Source organism: Psammomys obesus, unplaced genomic scaffold (assembly GCF_907164565.1).
Source record: "Psammomys obesus unplaced genomic scaffold, mPsaObe1.curated_primary_1811, whole genome shotgun sequence".
Taxonomy (NCBI): domain Eukaryota; kingdom Metazoa; phylum Chordata; class Mammalia; order Rodentia; family Muridae; genus Psammomys; species Psammomys obesus.
Window position 1 is genome coordinate 1,884,925 of NW_026596100.1, and position 21,040 is coordinate 1,905,964.

At 36.8% G+C, this 21,040-nt stretch overlaps 1 protein-coding gene across 5 annotated transcripts in view; it reads right to left on the reverse strand.

The window, feature by feature from the left end:
• The window catches only part of Fer (FER tyrosine kinase), a 305,523-nt gene that overhangs the window by 201,995 nt on the left and 82,488 nt on the right, over positions 1–21,040 (reverse strand). For 4 of the 5 annotated variants that reach the window (XM_055628366.1, XM_055628367.1, XM_055628368.1 and 1 more), the window contains one exon: positions 17,435–17,624. In XM_055628366.1, the coding sequence (XP_055484341.1) occupies positions 17,435–17,624 (190 nt within the window). Of the gene's footprint in view, positions 1–5,085; positions 5,230–17,434; positions 17,625–21,040 lie in introns of those variants that run through there. The other variant, XM_055628370.1, reaches the window with a different exon arrangement.

The window sequence follows — 21,040 nt, forward strand, 5'->3', positions numbered from 1 at the left end:
AATGTATCAATGCCCTCAGTGGGAAACTTAACAGTGAGTGAAACTCCTAGAAGAAAACATATGCAGCACCCCACAAGATAGAGGTTGTAGGCACCAGTTTTTCAAATGCTACTTCATTTGTGGGTTTCTTAAACTTTATACCCCCCCCTTTCAGCCCCCCAAACCCAGGTAGAAGAAAAAGAAGGTTGTAAGAGAAAGAGGACATAGCCCTCTTCACTTCTTTCAGCTGGGTAGAGTCTTAGTATTCTTTTGGAGCAATACCAATATCCATCATCAGGAAATCCAGAAGTCCAGGTAACCAGCAAGCCAGAAAACCAGCAAGGGCAGCAAGCAGTCATTCCCCATTTTCTCCAAGCTGCTGTGCCTTCTTCCTCTGGGCTGTCATATTTATACCTCTCAGAATCCTCAGAATTCAACTAATTCCATCTGGCAAAGACCACACTCTGCACGAGACAATTAACAGGTGTTGACAAACTAAAATACCCCACTCAAAAAAAGGTTTATATATCATAAACCAAAATGTACATAACAAGAGGTGCTTTCCGTAGGACCCCATTTACTCAGGAATTAAGGCCACTAATGACCACTAGGACCTCATGAAACTAAAAGACATAGGTTTTATACATACATACAAGATAGCTCCAATATCTACATTTGAGAATATGACCTGAAGCAGGAAGAGACTACAGGAGTAGAGAAGTGGGGAGTTCCAAAGAGAGAGAGGATGACACAAATGGTAGGATCTAGAAATTATTCTCCTGAGTGAGGTATCCCAGAAGCAGAAAGACACACATGGTATATACTCAGTTATTAGGTGGATATTAGACATATAATATAGGATAATCATACTAAAACCTGTACATCTAAAGAAGCTAATCAAGAAGGAGGACCCTGGTAAGAAGCCCAATCTTCATTCAGAAAGGCAAACAAGATGGACATTAGAAGAGGGAGAAAACAGGGAACAGGGCAGGAGCCTCTGTTTCAGAGGCCACAGAGGGCCTCTGAAAGACTCTACGCAGCAGGGTATCAAAGCATATGCTGAGATTCATAGCCAAACTTTTTGCAGGGAATCTTATGAAAGAAAGGAGAGATAGAAAGACCTGGAGGGAACAAGAGCTCCACAAGGAGAACAACAGAACCAAAAAATCTGGGCACAAGGGGTCTTTTCTGAGACTGATACTCAAAACATGGGCCATACATGGAGATAACTTAGAACCCCTGGGCATGCCAGCTCAGTGTCCAAGTGGGTTCCCCAATAATAGGAACAGGGACTGCCTCTGACATGAACTCATGGACTGGTTCTTTGATCACCTCCCCTTGAAAGCGGAGCAGCCTTACCAGTCCATAGAGGAAAACAAAGAAGCAGTCCTGATGAGACCTGATAGACTAGGGTCAGATGGAAGAGGAGGAGGACCTCCCCTATCATTGGACTGGGGGAGGGGCATAGGAGAAGAAGAGGAAGGGATGGTGGGATTGGGAGGAGAGGAGGAAGGGGCTACAGCTGGGTTGTAATTAAAGTAAATAAATAAATACATAATGAGGAAAAAAAGAGAAAGGAGGACTAAAGAAATGGCTCAGGAGTTAAGACAGTTTACTGCTCTTATAGAGAACCCTAGTTTGGTCCCAGCACCAACATGGTGGCTCACAATATTCTATAACCAGTTCCAAAGGATTCACTACCCTTTTGGGGCCACCAAGATAACCTGCCTGCACATGGTGCACATAAATTCATACAACCATACACACATACACACACATACATACATACAAATAAATATTTTATGATGAACAAAGGTACAGTCTAAATTTGCTTACTAAGAATATCCCTTAGTAAATATTTTTAAATCAATGAGCATAGATTTAAACGTTCTACATGGGCCTTCTACATGAATGCTTACATAATCTTGAATAGTTACTGTCATGGTTTGAAAAAGAATGGCTCCCATAGTCTGTTATATATTTAAATGCTTAGTCATTAGGGAATGGCACTATTTGAGAAGAACTACAAGGACTGGGAGGTATAAACTTGTTGGAAGAAGTGTGTCACGTGGGGTGGGCTTTGGAACCCCAAAGCCCAAACCAGGCCTAGTTTCTTACTTTCTCTCTGCAGTAGATCAGGATGTAGCTCTCAGTTCTTTCTCTGGCACCATATTGTCATGCCTGCCACTATGCTCCCCACAATAATAATAATAGACTAAGCCTCAAACACTAAGCAAGCCCCAATTAAATGCTTCCCTGTGTAAGAGTTGCCTTGAAGTTCACAAGAAGACCAGCAGAGCCAACTAACGAGGGCTAAGAGGAGCCTGCTGAGACTGAAGCACCAACCAAGGACATGGACCTAGGCCCCTTACAGAGATGTAGCTGATGGGCAGCTCAGGTCTCATGTGGGTCTCCTAATAAGGGGAGTGGGGACTCTCTCTGAAATGGCCTCTCTTGCCAACTTTTTAATTACTTCCCCCTGAAGGGATTGCCATGCCAGGCAAAGGGGATAGGACACACTCAGCTCTGATAGGACCTGATGGGCTGAGGTGAATGGAAAGGGGGCTCCTATTTTCTGAGGAATAGGTGAGGGGGATAGGAGAGAGAAATGGGGGGTAGGACTGGGAAGTGAGGAGCAAGGGGCTAAGACCAGGATGCAAAGTGAATTAATTAATTAAAAAGAGTTACCTTCGCCACAGTATCTGCTCACAACAATGGAACAGTGACTAAGAAAGCTACAGTGGAGAACAACAACAACAACAACAAGAACAAAAAGAAGAACACGAACAAGAAGCAGCAGCAGCACCCACTGCCAGACAGCCCATTGTTTAAACAATGAAAATGAATAAACAGAAGTTTAAAACATTTCATCTACAAGAAGTTAATGGAATACAACTCAAATCTACAATCATTTGAAAAGAATAATAAAAGAAGCATGAAGGACCACTTTCAATGTTACCTTATAAAAAATGGGGAAAATGAGCGTTCTTCTCTTTAAAAAGAAATTTGCTTAACAAAATGAGATTTCAGAGACCATAATTTCAAAAATGCTGAAACGGAAAGCTGAATGAAGATAAGCAGTGGAGCTACAATCCCAATCAAGAATAGACTTCAAATCTGTCCTTCAGTGTCAATGACACTGTAGTAGTAAAAAACAAAACAAAAAAAGAGCAGATGAGCAGCAACAACAGGGTAAGATGATGATTTACCAGAAGAAAACCACATCAGACTATTCCCACGTCCCAGAGTATTTATATTTCTGGTTAAAGAACTATATCTAAAATTAGCTTGTCAGCTACTGTGTGTTCTATGCTAATTAAAAAAATAACTGGAATCATAAAAATAACACCAGAGAGTAAAAACCAAAGGTACAACATCTCTCTAAAAAGAAGAAAGCAACTCTACAAAAATACAAACCCCTGTGATAAATCCAAGAGCAAAAGCAGCACAGACACTGCTAGGGCCCCTCTGGGTGTGTGTCTCTCAAGAATAACTGTAACATCTGACTGAGAGGTAAATGTTTAAAGGGTACTCACAGCTTTATCATAAGCTAAATCCAAATTCTCATTATAGTCATGCCAAGATTAGCTAATAAGAACAGGTAGAACACTGTAGTTATAGATGAAATGTCACAGAAAAGAGAATTCAGTTTGTGTTTAACTTTGTTGAGCTGTTGAAACATTTTATTTCAGTATGCACTTCTATGCTTAAAATCTTTCTGTAGATGGTGGTTGAAAACCATCAATATAAGAGCCTTTATCCTACTTCTGTGAAAAAAACACATAAGTAGTAAAATACTACTTTTTAAAAATTTCTGCTTTGTTTTTTAAATGTAATAAAACTGATAAAGAAAAATTTTCCAAAAAAACAAAAGGCATAAAATTATATTTTAAAGCATATTCAACATACAAAGAACAAAATATATGTACAAAATATCAAAGATAAAAGAATATATAAAAATGAGGAGTAAAAAAGCAGGACTTATTTTTAAGGCTACAGAGTGAACTATACATCTCATCGGCCAGCTATTTAAGACATTAGTATCATAAAAGTCAGACACATTATTATAGATGATAAGTTGATTATACAGGACAATCTCAAAGGATTTTATATCCTCTAATATTTTTATGAATACACAAATTGAGATACCATAAAACTCATACACACAGTAATGATCTTTAAATGCATGAATAGTACTACCTAATGACAAGACACTTAGTCAGAATGTGATAACCCTAATATTTCACTGAGTAGCATTGAAACAGAAATTGTATATCTATTTCCATGCTTTTCACAGATAGGTAAAAAGAAACAACAGGCAGTTAAATCATCATTGATTTTTTTTTTTTTTTTTTGTATTCCCATTCTTATTTCAAAGGCAGAGTTTTTTCCTAACATAGAAATTATGGACAAAGCAGCCTAAAATACCAGGGCCTTAATTAGGAAATGCAGGCAGTTAAGTTTGAAACAAAAACAAACACAATGTTCATAAAACTCTTTACAAACACAACAAATGTGGTACAGAGCACTATTCCTATAATCTACTGAAATTATATGTTATACAGTCAAAGATTAACAGTTAGTATATTTCAGATTACTGAAATAAACTGATTTCTAAAAACAGCACCGAGCTACACAGTCATATATATGAGAAGCTTTCAGTTACTGTCCCTAATTATCTAATACATTGGTCAAGAAAAATATTACTCTCTTGTAGTAATTGAAATTGAAAATCAAAAGTTTAAATTGAGCTCGGCAGGCAATAAAGACTGAAACTTAGAAAACAGAAGTGTGAACACCATCATGAATTTTAATCCGAGCTGTGTTTCTATACACAGTACCCTGTCTTTTACCTCTCAGATTAGAAAGCCCATTTACTCTCAACTCTGCGAGGTGACTAGAGAAATGACTGAAACAAAGATTAGCACCACCACATCCATCTCCTTGCCTAAGTACCTGAATAACAGCAGTGTTCAAAAAAAAAAAAATCAAGAAAACTATTTTTCTCAGTTTACGCATTAACATTATTAAGATAAGCAAGTGACTGCTAGGAATATAAGACTATGCCCAGGCCTGGTGCAGGGCCAGAGCCGCCTTCCTCCTTACCTGCTTTCTCTGGAACTCTGACGAGGAAGGCTTAGGGCTCAACGGTATGTCACATTGCTGTATATCACACTGTTTACAGTACTTGCACTCAGAGTTGGGCTCCAGCTGACCCTCACTGTGGGGACACTCCAATGTCTGCTCCATCTCAAATCTTAGCTAGAGCTAACTCTGTGCCCACAGAAGCCAGTGTGTCCATAGATCTTCCTGTCTGAGACAAAAGCAAGATAGAAAAGGCACCAGCCTTGATCTCCTGTTCCACAGTATCTCCCTCTGTTGTCAGGGAACTGGACTAGTCAGTTCTGGATCAAAGGAAGCATGCAGCCAGCAAATGTTGGGGTTCTGTTTTGTTTTGTTTGGATGCAAGTCCATGTGCCTTAAATAAAGGCCTACTATCTAAGAAACAGACCAAATCTAATCATTTGAATAAAATAACTTGTTTTGTTCCTTCACACCAATGCAGACGTCTTCCAACTGAAGAGCTGCACTTCAAAACCCCTAGGAACTCCCCAAACTGCCAAAGCTTCAGACTGCTGAACAAAGCAGCTTTGTTCTCCATTACCTTCTACACGTTTGTTTTATGGAAGATTAACTCTAACCCTTTGTAACACTTCTAATCAGTTGTCTGGATGAACATTAGTGTTTCATCACCCTTCAAATTTCCTAACAGCCCGTTAGCACACAGTGAGGCAGGAGGCTGGGAGAGAGGAGGCTTTGGGATACTCAAAGCCCTGAGTGAGTAGATGTGCAGAGGCTCAGTTTGACCATCTGTTCCACAGTGTGGCTGCTGTGCAGAAGCACACTATGCAACAATTAGACCCCACAGACTGTCTTCCAAGCACTGGGCAGGACTTTCTTCTTACGCTTGCCTGCGTCTGTCCAGTCTCCCTGCGGAGCCCTGGCTGACAGCGTGCTTAGCATGCCGCTGCTTCTGCCACCAGAGCACGGAGCTTCCACGTGCATCACCACCCTCGGCCAGACCTGGCTTGAAATGGAATAAACTTCAAAAGCTTCACGGAAACAAAGCAGGAAAAAATTTAAAGGCAATGGACAATTTGCGGCTTCAAAACTTCCCTGAATCACAAGTTTGACATAAACAAATTTCTCCCTTAAATCTTAATACTCTTCACAATTAAACATGATTGAAAGAATTAAGGGTAGGCCCGGTGGCACATGCTGGCAATCCCACCATTTGGTAGGAGGTGAAGGAGATGTGAGTTCAAGACCAGCATGTGTTACATTGTGAAACGCTATACCAATCAAAGTAGGTAAGTCTCCTCTCTGTTCAAATTCCACCGCTTGCCTGTGTTTCCAGTTTTTAACTTTTCTGTACATAAAAACCACTCATATTTATACCATGCCTATCAAAAACTTCTCATTTTGCATTCAAATGACAATTTCATAAAGTTTTCTATTAATAAATAATAGTAGGAGACATGGATAGGAAGCTTCTTCTGTGTCAGCACTGTCCTGACCATGAGGATCCTTCCACTGAAACCCTCACTTTGGCCCTAGGACATAGGTTCTATTTCATTCCCTCAATAAGTAGCTGAGTAAGGACTGAAATCTAAAGAACTCTAGGACAGAACCTCTGCATTTCTGTAACTCTGTTCCTTGGGTTAGGCCCCTTACACAAAGCATTCTTCCCAGAAAGAAGTCTCCAGATCCTGTTTAACAAAGACTAATTCCCTTCTGCTTAAGTAAGTACATGCTCATGGAATAATAATAATTGGTGGAATAATGTTCTTGTGGAATGTATACAATTCACCCTTGTTCATTCAAATGCTGAATTCCCTGCCCCACTATCTTGTTTCAATAGGGACACTGCATTGTGATGCTTATTCTCAACATCACCCGTCTCATTTGTAAACATGCTACCATTTATTCTCTGTATTGTCAATAAAAACAACCAGCCAATGCTGAGCAATGGAAAAAATACAGTGGGACATCCTGGTCTGGAGGGGAGGAGAAAGAAGGAGAGGGGGAGATCTGAGAAGAGAAGAGAGGACCAGAAAACATCAGCAGAAATGAACGAGATCTAAGATATGACCAAAAAGCAAGTGTAATGTGGGAAATCTGAATGGGAGGAAGATATACAGGCTTGGAGATTTAGGATGTAGTAATTATTGCCCAGCATTGTGCTCTAGGTTAATTAAATAAATCCTAGTCTCTGTGTAGTGATTGAGCATATAGCTGGTTTAAGAATAACTGCTGTTTAACTAAATGATACATCAATATTAAATATTAATAGTCATCAATAACTAATGCTTCTTAATGTTTTTCATTGGTCTCATATTTTTCTCACTCATCTTAAACAAGTAATTTTGACCTCTATACCTGAATAAATTTACTTACATTTTCCTATCTTTGTCGCTTACTTACAGCTTGGTTCTATTCATTTATTCTTTCAGTAGTCAGTGAGGATTTACTAGGTACCAGGCACTCACCAAGTCTCAGAAAAAATCACAAAATTTTAAATCTGCAAGCAATCTTGGAGATAAAAATAAATGAAAATTAATGTTTACAGTCAAAAAGTAAAAATCTAAAGCAGCTATATTCAGTTCTTAGTTTACCCCCAGAAATAAGCTAAATCTGGTGTTTCTTTCTACATCATGTATACCTGTGGTTTTGCTTTCTGTGACTAAAAGTATTTGAATCACCTGCTGTTGCTAAGCAGACCTCATTCAGAACGTGCATAAAGACAGTAATCATATGGACGATTCATTAGTTCCTGGTTGCTAAAACAAAGGCCATAGAAGGGATGAGTTAGGAATCCATAATTTCATATATCTGAACAATAAACATCCTTTGCCTTCTAAATCTAAACCAGTTTAAGGGCCATGGTAAAAGTGTATTTCCCATTCCAAAGGTAACTTAACAAACTGTAACCTTCAATACATATTCCTGTCAATCTCATTTCTAAAACCCAAGTAGACTATTCTCTACATACTGTTACCTTCATAGAGACTCTGAAAACAGTCAGGCGTGATTCTGTTGCTTGAAAATGTCCCCTTTCCCCTAGAAAAGTATTTTATGTAAATATCCAATGACTCTTCTAACCAGGCATTCTAACAGCCTGTCCAACATTTGAAAAATATTTACGTGATGAGTCGATATAGCAAGTACTATGCAAGGCAGAGCAAACAACAGTGTATGAAAGCAAAGTGTCTGTCTTCTTGACCTAAATTTGGGCATAGATAGGCATTATGTGGGAGAATATACAAAATAAATATCAGATACCCCTAAATAAATGAGTCAATACATATACCAATACACATATTAGTATTTAACCCATGAAAATGCTAAGAGCTATTGACTATTTTGTTAACAACAACAACAAAAAAAAAATGGTAGTTATAGTCGCCGTTTAGTAATTATTGGTGAAGATATTTTTTATGTCTTTGTAAGATATAAAGATTTATACCATGTAAGAAAAGACAAAGGACAACAGGGTAAATGATGAGGGTAGCGTATACAAGGCCATAAGTAGGTTCATTGTAACAATATAGCTAGAGAAATCTCTTGAGAAAAATGGCCTTTGAAATGCAAATTGAAACTATTTTGAGATGCCAGTCAGATGGTTAAGAAAATGAAAAAGGAGAGAGCAGCAAATGCTGGTAAGGATGCACAGGAGTCATGTACTACTGGTGGGTGGGCAAACTGGTATAGCCACTGAAGAGCAATGTGGTGACCAACCAAAAACTAGACCTACCCTACACCCAGCCATACCACTGCTGGGCATGGACTCAGAGGCCTCTGTCCTACCACAGAGATACTTACTCTGTGTTCATCACTACTCTATTGACAATAGCCGGAACTAAACATAGCCTTCAGCTGCTGAACAGACAGTGAAAACTCTTATACACTGTAGCATTTTAGTCAACTATACAGAAAATGAGATTCACAGGTAAATGGATGTAACTGGAAAAAATATATTGAATGAGGTAACTTTAGAGGCCCAAAGCCAAATATTACTTGTTCTCACTCATATGTGGACCTTGGTGCTACATCTTTAGATTTGTTTTGTTTAACTTGTAGTATCTGTGGAATCTAGGAAACCAGAAAAGGGTAACTGGAGGGGAGGGGAAAAGGGCTTAGGAGAAGGGGATGAGTAGAGCACATGTGATATGAAGGGGGAAAGGAAGATAATGAGAAGCAAATTTAAGAGGGGAGAGAGATAGGAAAGTAGGACAGAAAATGGGGAATAACTAACACAAAAGACCTTTAGGAATAGTATTTATAAGCCTCCTCCACATTATTTTTCATATATAAAAAATTTAGTGGGAATCACTCTACATGAGGGATGATAATCTTCCCAAAAGCCACAGATTGTTAAACAAAAAGCCAGTGCCAAGTGTCAGGGGTGAACTGGAGACACCCCCCGCTCCCCCCACAAAGTCACTGACATTGTTCTTTTACATGCATGAGAACATGAAGACAAGACACTACTGGGAAAGAAATTACACTCTTTGGTCATATGACAGAGAAATCAAGTCCATACCAACCATGAAGCTCCTTCCTTGCTGGCTAGCCTTCACAATATCACAATGTGCCTTTGAAGGCAGCTCAAAGAGAAAAGCCACACTGTCTAGGCCAGCTACGAACCCTGGGAGTTACGATAACCACTGGCATAGCAAGACACGGCTATGGGTGCAACTGTGGCACAAAGGCAATGGGAATAGCCACCTGCTTTCTGAGTGTGTTTAAGGTTTGCTCCATAGGGGGAAACACTTGTCACATACTATAAATCTGACCAAGAGTGACTGGGAATCCCAGGGGTGAACCATCTGCCATTATCTAAGTGGAATTCATACGAAACTGTTCTCTGTATTCATACCCCTATACCCATAGATTAGTACAGCTTCCAGACTTCATCGGAGAAATTGCTATGTATAATGAACAGGCAATTAATGCAGAACCTCAGAGCTGGTACAGGTGCAGAGAGGAAGTGTCTATAGAGTACTCAGCTCTAAATGAAACATCTATATCATATCCTATCCTGTCAATATTCGGGGAGGAGGAGGCAGAAAGATTGTAAGAGCCATAGGTTGAGGAAGACTGAGGAAAACAGTGTCTTCTGGACATAACAGGATTCCTGATCTCAGGAACTCAGAGCAGCTGTGGTTGCCTATACAGACTTGCAAAAGATCAAGACAATCCCCATTTGAGCATGGAGTAGGGAGGGATCATTAGTCCCAGCCCCACCTGAGGAGCTAGTCACAGCTGATAGCTGCAGGGAGAGTTGGTTTTTTTAAGAGTGTGTCCCCCGGTATGCTGATCATTCCCTAGAAGATCACCTACACCCACAATCATGCATACATAAGCAGCACAAACTAGACTAAATAGATTAAGAAAGAAAAAAAAAACAGGGGACATGAACTTGAGTGGAGCTGGGTGGTAAATCTGTGAGGAGTTAGTGGAAGGAGTAAGGAAAATGATCAAATGTATTGAATGCATGTAGGAAATTCTTAAAAAGATAAAAATACATATTTAAAAATATACAGACAAAAGAATATCCTAAGAAATAATGAAAGGATGGTAGTTAGTTCTATGAAAAGGTAGGAAAGAATATTATAGAGAAAACACACATCAAGAAAGAAAAAATAGAAGCCTGAAATATTCAGAACACAACAAGCAGGATGGCTCAGGGTGGCCAGTGAGGAAGAGTGGGTATTAATAAAATCTGGTACTCAGAGACAAAAATCATGTAGTTTGTGATACAATAAGGAATGTGACTCTCACTTAACTGAAGAGGTTGCCACTGGAGACAGGCAGACACAATAAGACAGCTCATTCACATAATGAGCTCACTGTCCATAGAAAAGAAAATGTAGGGAGGAGGAGGCAGCATACAGGGAGACTGACAAATAACTCAGAACAAGCTTATGGTGCGTTTACCTGTCATCACAGAGGAGAGGCTGACAAGAGGTTAGGCTAGAGTAAAACTTGCTATGAGACTTGTGGAAGGCTGGATATTAAGTGGTTCTCCCATTTTTATTTTGGTTTGAATAGTTGATGGAAGTGACAGGTTACCCCATTTACACAGAAATGAAAGCCTGCCTGAGTGGCAGATTCCAGTTTTGGTAACTCACACTTAAGACCATCAGTTCATTTACAGAATAAATTGTTCAAGTTCTTGGCCAGTGCTTATAAATTAAGTTTATTAAAAGTGTTTTAGCCATTAAATGAACTGCCATATCTTGTACATGGCGTTAGATAAAAAAAAAGAATTTAAAATAAGAATAAAGTATTAGATCTTCATACTTAAACTACACAGCAAGGTAGCAGCCTCTGATAGGCATGATAAAAACAGAAAGCCTCCATATACATTTAAAAACCAATATGCATTTGCTTTATAAGGTAGTAGGATACCTCAATTACAGATGTTTGGTTTTCTGACACTGAGCTCCACCTGCTGGTAATTTCTTACCTTTAGTTACTGCACCATTAAAAAGAACTAAAGTATGCTAAATACAGAATGTAGTCTTCAACATTAAAAAGTTATTTTTTTTAATTTTATTTTTTTCTTATCAGTTACATTTTATTAACTCTGTATCCCAGCTGTGTCCCGATCCCTCATTCCCTCCCAGTCCCTCCCTCCCTCATCTCCACCGTGCCCCTTGCCAAGTCCACTGATAGGGGGAACCTCCTCTCCATTAATCCGCTCCTGTTTTATCAGGTATCTTCAGGACTGGCTGCAAAGCTCTCCTCTGTAGCCTAACAGGACTGCTCCTCCCTTGGGAGGTGGGGAGGCCAAAGAGCCAGTCAGGACTATTTCTAAAAAGTTATTTTTTAATTAGGAGATAATACAATAATATTTCCTTTTGTTTATACTTCCTCTTTAGTGAACTTACCCATATACAAGGTGTTGAACTAACCATTTTCATATATTACTTTCTTAAACTTCAAGACAATTGTGTAATGTTTCTAGAACTTGCCACTTATTTCAAAGATACATAGCTTACGCTGTGATCATACAGTAAGAGTTTAGATGCATTCTCAGACCTTCAAACCACAAAATTAATCTACTGATAATAACAAAGCCAAGATAAGATATAACCTTAATGCTAGAAAATGATGAATTTCCACAATGTCCTCACATTTACAAGTTATTCTCTGAAATATAATGTCTCAGTAAGACTTTCTACCTAGTAAACTGACCATCACATGGTAAACAGTAACTAAGAGTGTGAGCCCTTCTCAGCAACTCTGTTTAAATGACAATCAACACAACTGACTAGGAGACTGTGTATATCACCAAGTGCTAATGAAGCAAATTCTCAATCAAATAATCTCTTTGAAAACTTAAATATATTTGAGCTGTGATATATAAAAATGTTCCCTCCAAAATGAAATATGTCTTCATAAAATAGCAATTTTCAGTGCTCTTCAATTACTTATCTTGAAAATCTTTAAAATCGACATTAAGACTTATTTTCTATATATCCAACAAAGAAATTTATAAAGTGAAATTAATAACTAAATAGAAATAATAACACATTAAGTAAAATACATAATAAAACTGTAAGTCAAAGGTAAAAAATAAGACTGAAATTTTTCATTCAGTCACCATCATTAACATTTTTTAATCCTGACAACGAGGAAATTAGAATAATTTTATAGAGACTATGTTCCCACAAGGATAACAATTATTTTTAATACTAAAATATTCCCCCAAAAATTTAAAGATAGAAATGTTCATTAAAAAAAAGCAGCTAAGGAATTGACCAGTAAATGTTTCTAATGTCATAGATCTATCTCTAAACAAATATAAAATATCTATTATCCACTGTACAATTTTCAGCTATGGGAAGTGGTATTGAAACAAAATTGGGGGACCTGGGAGGTTTCTGTTTAGTTTTCTTTTGAGGTAGGACTGGGTCAAGTGATGCAGCTGGCCTTGAATTCGCATTATCATCATTACAGTCTCCATAGTAGCTGGGAGTGTCAGCAAGCACCACTGAATCCAGCTTAAAAGAGTCTGACTAAGCACTGAAAACAAAAGCTGAGTCACCCAAAGTGGTGACATGCCCCTGTGATCTTTAAACTCCTACACACAGTCATGCTCTGTCTTAGCTGTCTTGGCAAGAAATCTGAAGCTTTTGAGCAACCGCACTTTCACTCCTCCAGCCACTCAGCTAATAGACTCTAGGGAAACTGAGATGGACATTGGGACAACCTCACACGCTCTAATCCCGATCAAATTATGCATCTTGCTTGACACACCATCACAACTGTTTCTGCGTTAGGGAAGTAGGAAAGAGGCAATATTCCTACAAATCAGCCAAGAAACCCATAAGAAATGACACAATTAAGTTAGCCATTCATATTCCTATGAAAAACAAAAGGCCAGAATTTTTCTTAATATGGATAGACAACGTTTGTTTTATTTTCTATCTACCAGAAAACATTAAGTACGTACACTAATTATCCCATCATCATAAAAGTATAGTATGACTTCCAAAATAGAAACAATTATGACTGAATTCCATGGCACAACTTTCTAAAGCATAACGAGCAACCACTAAATTAAAATGAGACCTCTAAATTGTATGCTGTCATCAAATGCTAGAAAATGCATAGGCATTAATTTCTGTTTGTAAGTTAAACCACTAGTGAAAATCTGAATCAACCTGTCTGTATAACCATATCTGTATAGCCTTAATGTCTTGAAAATACAGAAAAAAACTCATGGTTTTCACTCCTAACTTATGTGTCTGCTTAAGACTCTTTCTGATTAAATGAGTTTTTATCATAAGAACACAAGTATACAAGTGAAAGATGATAAAAAATATTCACTGCATCGTACAGGAAAAGATGATGCAAAGGTCTAATCCTGTGTTTTCTTAATTTTACCAGATATTATAAAAGAATCAAATCCTTGAAACCAATTTAAAATGTTTAAATTGATAACAATTAAATAAAGTCTATATATACACAAACCCAGAAAAGAAATGTATCTGTTTTCATGATGATCTGAATTCAGCTTATATCAGTCAAGCATGAGTGAACAGGTAAGAATCAGCAAACTCTGAACAATTCTCTCAGCGTGCTTTCGTTAATTCAGTGAAGTTTAGTATTCTTTCCTAGGACTAAAACATCAGACACTACTGTAAACAGAATAGCACTGGGTCATATGACAGGCAATTTTTTAAAAGGTATTTCACTGGTTGGAAATGGAGCACAAGTGCTTATCACTACCACTGCTCAACTAAGAACAGCGGTTCAGTATATACAGAGACAATACATGCATTCTGTGTCTCAGTCTATCAAAGGGTTGACATGAAATGTCAATTGGAGGAATATAAAATGAAATCAATTCTCTTATAGGAAAGCTACACATGTTTTGGAAGAAGAAAGCAATTCTGTGGCTGCCATCAGCTCTAGACACATAGACCTGACATGCATGTCGATCCTTTCATCAAAAATCACTATACTTAGTCCAAAGCTGTCATAAAATAAAACAGGTAACTCTGGTGTGAAAAGGAAGTTTAAATTCCTCAATTCACAGATACTAAAATAATACTTATTATGTAACTAGAAGGTTAATAAGCACACTAAAGAAACGTGTTTAATAAATAAACAGTAAAGCCAGCAGCTTATGCTTACTTGGTTACTAGAAAATGTTGATGTCTGTGTAGCTATGCAAGGGGAGACTACACAGAGTCTATGCTCCTAACACGACTCAGAGGTACACGGTTCTCATCTCAAGAACTAGAACTGAAGAACAATACAATATAAATCCTCGATTCACAGAGAGCGTGCACTCTTCCAGCCCTACCTGCTGGCCTTTTCCTACCTCAGATAGTACCCTTTTCCTTCAATGTCTCCCACCACACGGAAAGGAGGGAAGAAAGGAGGAAGGGAGGGAGGAACAGAGGGAAGGAAGGAAAAAGGGAGGAAGAAAATATATAGATAAGATACATAGATATAGATAGGTAGATAGATATAGATGATAGACAGACAGATGATAGCTATATTTAAATCTGGATCTAGCACAAGTGAAAAACACATGACACTGTCTCTTCCCCCATTACCCCTTAAGTCCCCTCCCCCTCATATACAGTCTAGCTGGTTTTAAAATATTATTCATAAAACAATGCCTTAAGTAGTCATTTTGGGAAAATTTTTAAGCCTTATAATTTTTATTATTTTCAACTAATTGAAAATAAATATCATAAATATTAATTGAAAAAGTTAAAGAATACAGAAATTTCACCAATACAAGTAGGGAACATTAATAAGAAGAACTGTGCATCAGATATATTCCTTCTTCCAAAAAAATACTATAAAACATTTAATCAATATCAATCTATCTGTGAGATAGCCTATATAATTTACAAAATTTCACTTTATTATTTTAAACTACAAAAAATATACAGTTTTCGTTTTGAAAATCTGACAAATTTTTCAATGAAAGCTTTGCTAAATTTTCATTTCGGTTTGGTTTGGGTTGTTTTGCAATGGAGTTTTACATTGTTTCCCACGATGTCTCCAACTGCCATCATCTTGCCTAAGCCACTCAAGTGCTAGAATTAGAGGTAAAAAACACTCACCACACATGGCAAAAATTTGATTTTTAATTAAAGACTTACTAAAGACATTGTTTCAATGAGTAGATAGAGATATTGAAAATTATATATCAATTACTGAAAATAAATTGTTGACAGTAAAGCAGACAGCACTATTTAAAATTAACAAGGTAGTATCTTCACTTATAAATCATCACATAAATAGTGTAAGAGGAGGCTGATGGTATCAAAAAGCAGTTTGCTTTCTTAAACTTTATTATTTATTTTCTATGAAACACTGCTTATTCAATTGAGTTGATAAATAAATCTCTTTGATAACAAGAATTAAACTCTAAAGGATTACAAATTATTAAAGGAAGGATTTTTAACTGATAGCTTAAAAATCACTATCCACTGGAAATAGTAATTATGCAGTCACTTGGATAACTACTTTTTATTCCACTATGACAGTACCAGCATAAGTTATATGCATATTAAATTACTTAAAATTAATTATATAAAGTATTATAATCTAAGAGAGTCAAACTACTAATAATTAAGTAGCCAATTCCACACGCACATGCAGACAAAGAAATATTACAAATCATTACCAAAGGAAGGATAAAAGTTCTCAAAGGCCAGTGACAGAAAAAAAATGTGAATTCCTTTGAATAAATATGTATATCCAATAGGTATCAAGAATCATAAAGCAGAAGAAATATTCTCATGGCAGATTCTGACTGGAAAACAAGCTACAATTTGCAAAGTGTTGTGTATATCAGCAAAATTCAATTAATAACAAAAGCAGCAATAATTATAATATTCCAGTACTGTAAATTCATTTCTATGTTATTGAAGTTTTAAAAATGACCTGTGGGGACATTTGAATCTATTTAACACATTAGTTTTATTTTAACATATTACATTTATTATATTGTTTATATATTATTATTTATAAATCATAATTATTATATATTATAATTTTTATATAACACAAACGTACTAAGATTACATAAATTGAAAAATTACTAAAATGTCAACTATATACCTCCATCCATAGCATACATTGAGCTGTCCAGAGAAAACAAAAAAAGATATAGCAAAGGACTTCTTAGGCATTGCGTTCCTGAAATTTTGGCCTGGACAGTTTTCACTGGGACAGTTTTCAAGAAACTATTCTGTGCACAGTAGATGTTAACAAGCTCTTGGTAGTATCTAGTGGTTCTGCCAAATGTCCCAGTGAACAAAACTGCTCCCTACTAATAATTACCAACACAGATAACAGATACATTATGTAGACAAGTGGGTAGACAGACAGATGGATGAATAGACAGATAGATAGACTGACATACATATAGTAGACATTAAGCAGCTAATAAAACTAAAATTAAATTAAATTTTAAGTTTATAAATTTGAACAAATTAAGAAGCAAAATTTTAAGCTAAATCAGTTGTTTATACTGTCAAAAAATAAACACACTATCAATCTAAGGCAAACAATTTCTTAAGAAATAGTCAACGAATAGCTTTCTCCTTATTCTTACTGCTATCTTTAAATGATACCCTACCTTCCTGCCGTCTCCCAGGAATAAAAACAACTGCAGTCTGTCCTTTCAGTTTTGAACACAAGAGAAGAGCTTTCTGTCCTCTGACTCTATGGGTAGTCCTGAAGTGTTCTCTGAGGTGACTGACAGGTAAGTCTATTCTGCATTTACAAATAAGTCTAATAGCACCTGCATGTCAACAAGAGTAATAATCTGTTACAGCAAATCAGAACGAGGTCTGTGCTCACTTACTACCCAGACACTTCTATTTCTGCGCCTGACGGCTGCAGAGCTTACCATCGATGTGACTGACCGCGCATCTTCTTCGTAATTTACCACCGGAGGTGGTTCTTTCCCATCATTTTCTTGTACTTTTTGCTCCAGTAATTCTTTCTGTGCCGCACACTTTGCCTCAGCACATCTCAACTGCTGGACTGACTGTTTCAACTCTTCAAGTGCCTGTTTTTGTCCCAGAAGAAGCACAATGCTACAATAGAATGAAATTAATATATATTATTTTACAAGAAGTAAAAGCATTAATGAAAAAGTGTGTGTGTCTCTGTGATTGTCTGTGTATGTATGTGTTTGTGCCATATGCATGTATGTTTGTGTGTCTGTGTGTATGTCTGTATGTATATGTATTATGTGTATTGTATGTGCATATCTGTGTGTGTCTGTGTGTTATGTGTCTATGTGTGTGCAGATTATGCTTTTGTAAACTTTCAGTACTCCTTTAGAATAAAAAAATATGAAAACAGATTTTAATTAAAATGCTTACTGGATATTTGAATTAATAAAAAGGAAATAAGTCACTCAAGACATTTTCAAGTAAGTTATAATTTATGGCATTCATTTCCTTTTATATATAAACCATCTACCTCATCAGGTGTTAGGTTTAGGAACACAGGCCTTAAAATGATTGAAAAAAATGACAAATATTTTTATTTAAAATAAAAATATTAAATTAGTTTCAAGTCTCAAGGATTATATACTTAAGGTATGATATGTTCCTGGGGTAAAACTAATAAAATTAAAGTGATGGCCACAATGTGAGCACAGCTCAGTACACACACTGATATACACACTGAGCTGTGTACAATATGAAATGTGTGTCTTAATCTGGGATAACTAACATAGGAGGGTCAGACTTGACCATAACTGACTGAGCATAAGTCTACAAATCTTTCTGCTATGACCAACATGGAGACAGTAGATTTTCCCACCCCTCCTTTAGAGAGTTGGCCCTTTAGGGGCTCCCCACAGTGGGAATTTCAAACTAATTTTCCCACAACAAGGCCATCATAAAGAAAAATAAAGTGCTGGCAGGAATGTCTTTACAGTATATGACATTAGCATCTTAAAAGTGCATTGTGCTAAGTTATTAATAGATAAGAAACAACAGACTGAAAATCAGTGACTGCTTCTGAATTAGATAGTGAGGTAACTTACTTAAAAGAATGAAAACATAACCTGAATAAATACAGAAAGACAGAGCCACAGTTAAGTTATTGAGTTAGATGTCTACTGACAAGTGATATTTTAAGAACTCAGTTGCAGTCTAACTGAGCAGGGACAGTTCCAATGACCACAGTAAAGAATGCTGGTCTTCTCAATTACAGTTCAAGGAATTTCAGAGAACAATGTGAAGTTGGGGGAAACAGAACTTATGATTAAGAGTATTTGTAGAAGACCTAGAAATGTCCAGAAGACAGATTGCTCTAAACATCAGAATTTAATAAGTTATAATTACCATGCATATCATCCTCATCCAGTAATCTGTGACCTATTTTTAAGATCTGTACAGATTTCTTGGTAAATTCATGCTGGCTTGCGTATTAGTTGGTAATTGCTTTTTTGCAATAAATTGGCATTTCTATTTCTCAGAAGATCTATTCAAAGAATGTTAATTTTTAAAACCATCATTAAATCAGGAAACCTTGGAAAAAATTATATCTGCTTACACATTTTGAACTTAGTGGAGGGAGGAAAGAGGGGGGAGTTCCTAACATACACCAAAAACAAAGTACCACAGAATCACAACTGTGACAACAGTATAAGAAATAGTTCTAAATATATCAGGTAAGATGTCATAACACATTTTCATATACAACCAGAAGATTATTCAATGAATGATTTATCACATGCAGGCAAAATTATGTGGTATACTTAAAAATAATCCTCTGAAAGGACTGTTATCAACAGTCTTACATAAAGGCTAGCAGGGATGGAAAGAAAATATCTAAAGGCAGATAACTACACATATAAAGAGGATAATAGTTGCAAAGGGTAAATGTTAACCAAATAGCCAAATAAAACACTTTAACTGGCACTCTGGGAGATGGAGGCAGGTAGACCTCTGTGCGTTCGAGGCCGGTTTGGTGTACAAACTTGAGTCCAGGACAGCCAAGGCTACACAGAGAAAACCTGTCTCAATACAAACAAACAAACAAACAAACAAATAAATAAAAACTTTTTAGCTGTGTATTTATAGTAAAACTCACAAAAACTCACTCATATAGCACTCATGGGGACCTGGACAGATTCAAGGCAGACAGGGTCACCCCTAAGAAGGTATCTTACAATTGGTAACCTGCCTGCAAAGGAAAACTTAGTTTTCACCAGTAAAGTCTCACTGGGTATATAATATCATGGCACACCAGAGCAGGGCCAACACAAAACACAATGGTATTTTTGTAGAAGAAGAGGGTAAAATAACAGTAAGAATGTCTGAAAACATCATATTATTAACTACCCAAAAAAACTATAAGGCAATAAGTCTATGTGTTTTCATAGCAGGCAACCTCAGTTCCTACATAATCCAGGGATAAGCTTTTCAATTTCCTTCAGAAGCTGCAAATATTAGCAATTTAGAAGCACATATTAAACCCAAAGATTTAATTTAAGACCCTACTGTATGTTGATGGGACAAATAATTCTATTAAGTAAAAATCCATTCAGATTCTATTATTTAGAAATAAGTCAGAAATATGAACATAAAAATAGTATTTTTGAAGAAATGTAATTTTATCATTTTATTACTTTCAAGTAACAAAGAATATGAATATAATAAAGTATTACAAAAATAAAGATAACGCTTTTTCTAAAAAAAAAAAAAAAAAAAAAAAAACAGGTTGGACAATTATGACCACAGCTGGCCCTAAAAATAATTGTAAGATAATGTTTTAAGCTAGTGCAAAAATTATCCTCATTACATATGTGTATTTAAGTACAGAGATAGACATTTAAGTCTATATGTAAATGGGTATATGATTAAAGGATAGATAAATGGTAAGTTGATAAGTAGGATGGATGGATGGATAGATAGAAAGAAAGATAGATATGAGAGGAACAATCTAAAGACAAGCCCAGAAAATATTAAGGGAAAAAACATAAATGTACCATCATGAAATCCTATTCAGAATATTTGTTTGGCAAAAGATTTTAACATATAAATATGAAGGCAAAATTCAATACACCAATTTCTGAATCAGTGAGCGCAGTAACAAAACAACTGTTTTGTCCCATAAATACATTTCATATTTTAATTCTCATATTATGGCCCAAAGCTAACAATAAGAACTTGGGGTGACAAAGGCTATGTGATTGGCTTCACTCTGAAAACCTAGCCCTGCTAACCCTTCTAACTCCTACAAATTCTATGACCCTGCAAGGCCTCCGCAGGAGGATAACGTCCGAGGCCAGCTCCACCCCTACCTCTGGGTACCTCTATTCCAGGGTGCCCTGCCTGGACAGGCCTCAGCTACGGGACTGCCATGTTGCCTGCGGCCAAACGTCCCAGCGCTACAGAGCAGCCAACCTGCGGAGCCATTAACGGCACACGCCCTCACGCACGTGTGAGGCAGCACCGCGAACTGAAGGTGGTGAAATTTTCAAAGAAAAGAA